Raw genomic sequence first — 7,500 nt, forward strand, 5'->3', positions numbered from 1 at the left:
AAACATGAGTGTGTGTGTGCGTGTGTGTATATATAAACATGAGTGTGTTTGTGAGTGTGTGTGTGTGCGTGTGTGTATATATAAACATGAGTGTGTGTGTGTGTGCGTGTGTGTATATATAAACATGAGTGTGTGTGTGCGTGTGTGTATATATAAACATGAGTGTGTGTGTGTATATATAAACATGAGTGTGTGTGTGCGTGGTGGCCTGGGAAAACCCGTCGGATGTCGCTGGCGTTCGTTTGTGGCAAAGGGCAAAAATAGATGGAAATCTCGATGTTGATATTATGTGGTATTCTAGTACTTTGAACTCCATACTACATTATGGTGAATAAACATTTTAAGAAAACAAAAGAGAAAGTACTTATTTTTATGTTTTTGTGGTGGGTAGTTTGTCTGCATCACAAGCAGACAAACGAGACCGGCCGATCTGCATAGGCTCCTCCCCCGACCCGGAGGAGAAAGGAGTCGGGGGCAGCATGGGGGCAGCATTTCTTACCTTTCACTTTTTTTGACATGATACATTAAAATGCTCATAACTTTTTAAAATAAAGGGCTATCTCAGTCATTCAACCAGTTATGAATAGCTGAGAACTTCTAATTTATGGAAATATTAAAAAATGAAAATGTCAAAATGCCACCATGTGAAGGGTTTTCCCAGGCCACCACACATATATAAACATGAGTGTGTGTGTGTATATATATAAACATCAGTGTGTTTGTGAGTGTGTGTATATATAAACATGAGTGTGTTTGTGAGTGTGTGTATATATAAACATGAGTGTGTGTGTGCGTGTGTGTATATATAAACATGAGTGTGTGTGTGCGTGTGTGTATATATAAACATGAGTGTGTGTGTGTATATATAAACATCAGTGTGTTTGTGAGTGTGTGTATATATAAACATCAGTGTGTTTGTGAGTGTGTGTATATATAAACATGAGTGTGTTTGTGAGTGTGTGTATATATAAACATGAGTGTGTGTGTGCGTGTGTGTATATATAAACATGAGTGTGTGTGTGCGTGTGTGTATATATAAACATGAGTGTGTGTGTGCGTGTGTGTATATATAAACATGAGTGTGTGTGTGTATATATAAACATCAGTGTGTTTGTGAGTGTGTGTGTGCGTGTGTATATATAAACATGTGTGTGTGAGTGTGTGTATATATAAACATCAGTGTGTTTGTGAGTGTGTGTGTGCGTGTGTGTATATATAAACATGAGTGTGTGTGTGTATATATAAACATCAGTGTGTTTGTGAGTGTGTGTGTGCGTGTGTGTATATATAAACATGAGTGTGTGTGTGTGCGTGTGTGTATATATAAACATGTGTGTATGTGTGTTGTGAATGTCAAAAGGCCACGAGGGCAGTCAGGGGGTCTCACTCACGTCTTCAAAGGAGTCATGCCACCCCTCGCTGGTCACCACAAACTGGACCTTCTCACTCATGTAGTCCTCAATGGCCCTGGATGAGACACGACAAGGGAGGGTTGGAGAGTGATGGAGTCATTTACACAAGGCAAGTAGAAATCTTTTAGTATTTCTGTTGTAGTATATCTTTCAAGGCCAACCTGAGACCCAGATGCAAACATTTTTTGCAGTCATCCTTTGATACATTTTACAACTTCCTGAATAACATTTCCCCTTTCCTCATCTCAGACAGACACACAGACACAGACACACAGACACAGACACAGACACAGACACAGACACAGACACAGACACACAGACACAGACACACAGAACCAGTCAAAAGTTTGGACACACTTTTGACTGGTACTGTACATACATACATACATACATACATACATACATACACGTATATTGGAATATATTGGAATCTTTTCCTCACCCATTGAAGGCTACGATGTACCGCAGAAGTAGGCGTCTGTCATTGTTGGGGAACTTTCCATAGAGGAAGAATCTCTTCCCAGTCAAGAAGTCTGAAGGTAACGAGAACAGAGATGAGAGAGTGAGAACAGAGATGAGAGAATGAGAACAGAGATGAGAGAATGAGAACAGAGATGAGAGAATGAGAACAGAGATGAGAGAATGAGAACAGAGATGAGAGAGTGAGAACAGATGAGAGAGTGAGAACAGAGATGAGAGAGTGAGAACAGATGAGAGAGTGAGAACAGAGATGAGAGAGTGAGAACAGATGAGAGAGTGAGAACAGAGATGAGAGAGTGAGAACAGATGAGAGAGTGAGAACAGAGATGAGAGAATGAGAACAGAGATGAGAGAATGAGAACAGAGATGAGAGAATGAGAACAGAGATGAGAGAATGAGAACAGAGATGAGAGAGTGAGAACAGAGATGAGAGAATGAGAACAGAGATGAGAGACGCCGTCACTCCTTAATGTCTGTGAGTGACGGCAGCAGTTCTAGAGACACAGACAGTAGATGAAGAAAGTCACAATTACAGAAGTACGAGGAAGGGGCAGCCTGATAGAAGTACAGCCAATCTGTAAAAAGCATTATTTTAGTTAATTGCTGTATTTAATTGTATTGTTGTTTATTTTTACTCTATTGTTGTACTTTAATTGTATGGTTTTATTTTCATTAGCATTTTCTTAGTTTATTTTTTACCGTATTGCTGTATTTTAATTATATTGTTGTTTATTGTGAATTATAATTGTATTGTCGTATTTATTTTTTTATTTTTTGCACGAAAGGCGCTATACCAATAACGTTTGATTGATTGATACAGTACATAAAGACAGAAGCTGTGTTCGGAATAGCATACTAGCATACTACTCATACTAGATATGATGTCGATTTTGAGTATGTAGTGTGTTCACACTGTACAGTATGCGAGATTTGAGTATGCGAGAAATTTAGTAGGCGAGCAGTTACTTCCGGGGAAAATTGAAGTCAGTTACGATGGACACTTTTGGCATACTGCTTCCCCAAAATGCATTTCGCGGCCAGGGTTGCAGGATTGCGTCCAGGGTTGCCAGATGGGGCGGGTTACCGCCGAATGGGCTACTTGATTTTGAGGTTATAGAAAGTTTAGGCTGTAAATTGTCAATCCCATCTGGCAACCCTGTGTGCTTTCAGCCTCGTCAAACTGCGTCATACAAACTTGTCATACAGCATTTGTTTACATTGTCCGATAGCCTGGGAACCGAAAGCTTGCAATAAACATCGTTTTTTGCACATATTTGAGTGTGCAGATGCTGCTTTCTTGCACTCTATTTGATACTCTTCAGCTGCAGCACCCCAGCTAAGTCTGATCACGGATGAGCGGTGGTATTTTCACTATACTGGGAATTAACATGATGAAATGCATTCTTAGACCAGGCTAGTCGTCATGATTACAAATATGCCACTTGAAATGCATGAAATCCAAGTTTATTTGTGTCTTACACCTAGTATTTGACTGCTTGTAGCCCAATCACGAATGATCCCAGTATTGTAGCTTCAGACGGACAAGTTGGTTGTAGTGCTTGCCCACGATATGTTATTGCTCATATATATTTATTTTAATCATGTTATTTTACCAAATGTTAAGACAACAATATAGTAAGCTAGTTACTTGAGCTAGCTAAAGATATTGGCCCCCCAAATCATTAAAATGGAGGTTTAAAATGGAGGTTTAAATTCGCCGCTCCCGGCGAAATGCATTCTGGGAGGCAGTATGCATACAGTGTAAATGGTTGGCTGGTTTTCATATACTTATTATGAATTTAGTATGCAGTATGCAGTATATACTAATTGAGTATGCTAGTATGCAGTATAGACTCATTGAGTATGCTAGTATGCAGTATATACTCATTGAGTATGCTAGTATGCAGTATATACTCATTGAGTATGCTAGTATGCAGTATATACTCATTGAGTATGCTAGTATGCAGTATATACTCATTGAGTATGCTAGTATGCAGTATATACTCATTGAGTATGCTAGTATGCAGTATATACTCATTGAGTATGCTAGTATGCAGTATATACTCATTGAGTATGCTAGTATGCAGTATATACTCATTGAGTATGCTAGTATGCAGTATATACTCATTGAGTATGCTAGTATGCCATTCCGAACACAAGCCAGAGACTCAAGCACAGACTGATTATGATTAGCCGTTAACCGCTTATGCTCATCAGATGATTCCATTAAGTTTGTGGAATCACATCAGAGTCAGAGTGCCTCCGCATGGTCCTAAAGCCAGGTGATTACTCACCCGCCTACCAGACCACACAATTGTATTTTATGGGTCATTTCTTTTATATTATGGAACTTTGGTTATTAACCAGTTAATGTGGGTTAGGGTTAGGACCGGCAGACCTGGCAGCGCTGGGACAGGCTTGTCCTCCTCGGCCTCTGCGTCGGTGTTCTCGTCCGTCGAGCCGCCGTACAGGTCCTCATCCTTTCCCGCTCCTCTCCTCTCCTTCTCTCCCGCTCCTCTCCTCTCCTTCTCTCCCTCTCCTCTCCTCTCCTTCTCTCCCGCTCCTCTCCTCTCCTTCTCTCCCTCTCCTCTCCTCTCCTTCTCTCCCTTCTTCTTCTCACCGTACAGGTCCTCATCCTCTCCCTCTCCTCTCCTCTCCTTCTCTCCCTTCTCCTTCTCTCCCTTCTTCTTCTCGCTCGCGCTCTCCACCCTGTCGCTCTCCACCCTGTCGGTGAAAGAAAAACAAGAATGTTATTGAGCCTCTGCTGGAGCGTCCTTGAACTAATCGTTCCAACCGGCCTAAAAGCCAAGCATACAAGCATACAGAGCCACAAAGGCAACTGACAGTACCAGAAATATCCATAAAACGCCTTCATGTGGCATTTTAATACAATGCCTTCACACATCCACCGAAGCCTTTGGATGGGTGGAACAGACCATGGTGAAGGCCGCTTCAGAGTCTTTCCTTTTTTCCCGCTTCGTTCCATTTCTATAAAAGGCAGCGATTCTACACAGGAGCGATTCCAAAACAGAGTGCCCGTCCTCTAACAAGCCGCGCCGTTCATTGCCGTTCAACGCAACACCCAAATCCAACAGCTTGTCGCTTAATGAAACTAAATGAGAGCAATCTCTCTCCCGCTGGCTGCTGTCAGCTTCCTCCTGCTCCGATACACAGTGATGGGAAACTGATGGAGAGCATGGCGGCGAAATAACACATCTGTGTGATTATACTGTCTGAGCTGGGAAACCACAACAGAGACAGGAGGGCCTGTCAACACAGAGGCACTGCGGGAAGAGCCTGGTATGAATGACATGATGAGCCTGGTATGAGCCTGGTATGAATGACATGAATGACATTAATGATCATTCAAGATTGTTACCTTTTAAGCTCATCCTCCGTGTCCATGCCTGACTCGTTGTCTTCTGTGGGGAGGGGGGGGGAGGGAAAAGTTATTTGTCAGCAGCAACATTGGGTTTGCATTTGACTTCCTAGAATGAGTAAATCCTTCATGCACACTTAAGCATAATCGTTGCACTCCAGGCATAATAGTATAGCTTACTTATGGACTAGACAAGAAGTCTCCAAACATAACTAGTTTGGGAGTATCACAGATGGCCTACTGGAGAGCAACTCACAACAGGGAACAAACAGGCTGGTGAATAAAGCTGTGCAGGGTTGACATCTAGATGCATCTCTATAGTTTACATTCTTCTTCTCCTTGTCTCAGTCAGCAGTGATCTGAATGACCTGGACGGCCTGAAGCTAAACTAATGGTTGTTTTCCTGCTGTGGCTAAACACTTCATGTCTCTTCTGATTGCTCTGGGTGAAGGAGAGGAGACCTAAGGAAGAGGAAGCTACTTCAGACTATTGAGATTAACATCTGATTAACATCTGATTAACATCTGCTGAAACTCATTTCTCCCTCATCATTCCTCCTCAATGGGATATGGAGGTGAACCTGGGCTATGTGAGCCTCAGACGTGGCCTCTCACTAATGCACCCTAGCACTTTACTCCTGGCCTTGTATTAACATAGAAATGAGAATCATGCACAAGTCCCTTTACAGCAATTCCTCCGTGCAAAAGTGCTTCTTCCTTTTTCTTGATACAAGAACCGCGTCTCTCTCTCCCTGTCCTTCCCATGGCGGTGTCGTCAGCCCTGCTACCTCCACACACTTCATTAGACAGCAGCATCTCCCTGCTTTTGATCTTCTCTCTCTCCCTCGGCTCCATTGTCCCTTCACCTCTCTCAATTCATTGCATCCTCTTCATCCTCTTCCTCATCCTCTTCAGTTTCAATGCAGAGCCTCCATCTCTGGGAGTTGAGCTCATAACCCTGCGATTTATAATAAGACCCACTTCCACTCTACAAAGCACTGTCATGCCCAAGTCAAACTCTGCTATAGAAAAATATCAAATAACACCAAATACCAAATAACACACCAACGGGTTACATCCCCCACCCTTTACAGTACTACCTTTGCACATACGGTATTATTGCACATACCTCTTTGATATAGCCTCTTTTATACATCTGTACATTACATACTGTACACAAGCTACCTTAACTGTACATAGCTCATGACTGTATATACCTCTAAACTACCGTACGTGCCTTACTGTAGCTATCACCATCCTTGTCATGTTTTTATATCATGTTCTTATATCACTATTTGCACTTCTGGTTAGATGCTAAACTGCATTTCGCTGTCTGGTACTGGTACTCTGCAGTGACAATAAAGTTGAATCTAATCTAACCTAAAATGTGTTTAACAAAAAAAACGTTCTTTACTTCTGTGAACAACAAAGCTTCCGTGAAGAGAGTGGACTTGCACGCAGCTCCCTGTGTCCTCCCTTATGAACACAGGCTTGAGCTTAGTCAACTGTTATGAACAGCAAACGCATCGTTGGCTTATTTGGTTTAAAGTCATTATAATGGCGATGCACAATGCAATGCAATTCATGTATCTGTTCGTTTTAACTCTTTAAAAATAAGTGCTGCACTGAGTCTTTGACAAAAGTGTTGTTATGTCTGTCTCTCCTTGTATCTGGATGAGCCGCTCAATTTCCTCTCAGTTCTCCTCATCTGTCTGTAGGGTTAGCCTACCATTCCACCATGCCACTCTGATAGGGGCAGGCTGTCCACTTCTCCACCATGCCACTCTGATAGGGGCAGGCTGTCCACTTCTCCACCATGCCACTCTGATAGGGGCAGGCTGTCCACTTCTCCACCATGCCACTCTGATAGGGGCAGGCTGTCCACTTCTCCACCATGCCACTCTGATAGGGGCAGGCTGTCCACTCCACCCTCTAGTCAGTCTCTCCTCTCTCTCTCTCTCTCCTCTCTCTCTCTCTCTCTCTCCATGCCACTCTGATAGGGGCAGGCTGTCCACTCCACCCTCTAGTCAGTCTCTCATCCCTCCTCTCAGCTGTCTGTCTCAGGTGGACCTGGTTCTTCTGTTAATTGAGAAATGAAACTTGAAGCCCATCGGTTATTGTCCTAAAACTGCACTTCAGACAAACTGCCCTTGCTGTGGATTATATACACATCCACCTCATTTCCTGTGACAAGTTCAATTGACCTCAAATCCAGAAAACATCCTAAAGC

General features: G+C 42.7%; 1 protein-coding gene across 1 annotated transcript in view; it reads right to left on the reverse strand.

Annotated features, from left to right (window-relative positions):
- xrcc1 (X-ray repair complementing defective repair in Chinese hamster cells 1) overlaps nt 1-7,500 on the reverse strand; it is a 30,210-nt gene that overhangs the window by 4,470 nt on the left and 18,240 nt on the right. Inside the window, exons 13-16 of the mRNA XM_080541341.1 lie at nt 5,272-5,314; nt 4,291-4,433; nt 1,855-1,945; nt 1,392-1,467 (exon numbers count right to left, since the gene is read on the reverse strand). Of these exons, the coding sequence (XP_080397467.1) occupies nt 1,392-1,467; nt 1,855-1,945; nt 4,291-4,433; nt 5,272-5,314 (353 nt within the window). The remainder of the gene's footprint in view (nt 1-1,391; nt 1,468-1,854; nt 1,946-4,290; nt 4,434-5,271; nt 5,315-7,500) is intronic.

The sequence above is a fragment of the Nansenia antarctica genome, assembly GCF_963989245.1.
Source record: "Nansenia antarctica genome assembly, chromosome: 10".
In the NCBI taxonomy this organism is placed as follows: domain Eukaryota; kingdom Metazoa; phylum Chordata; class Actinopteri; order Argentiniformes; family Microstomatidae; genus Nansenia; species Nansenia antarctica.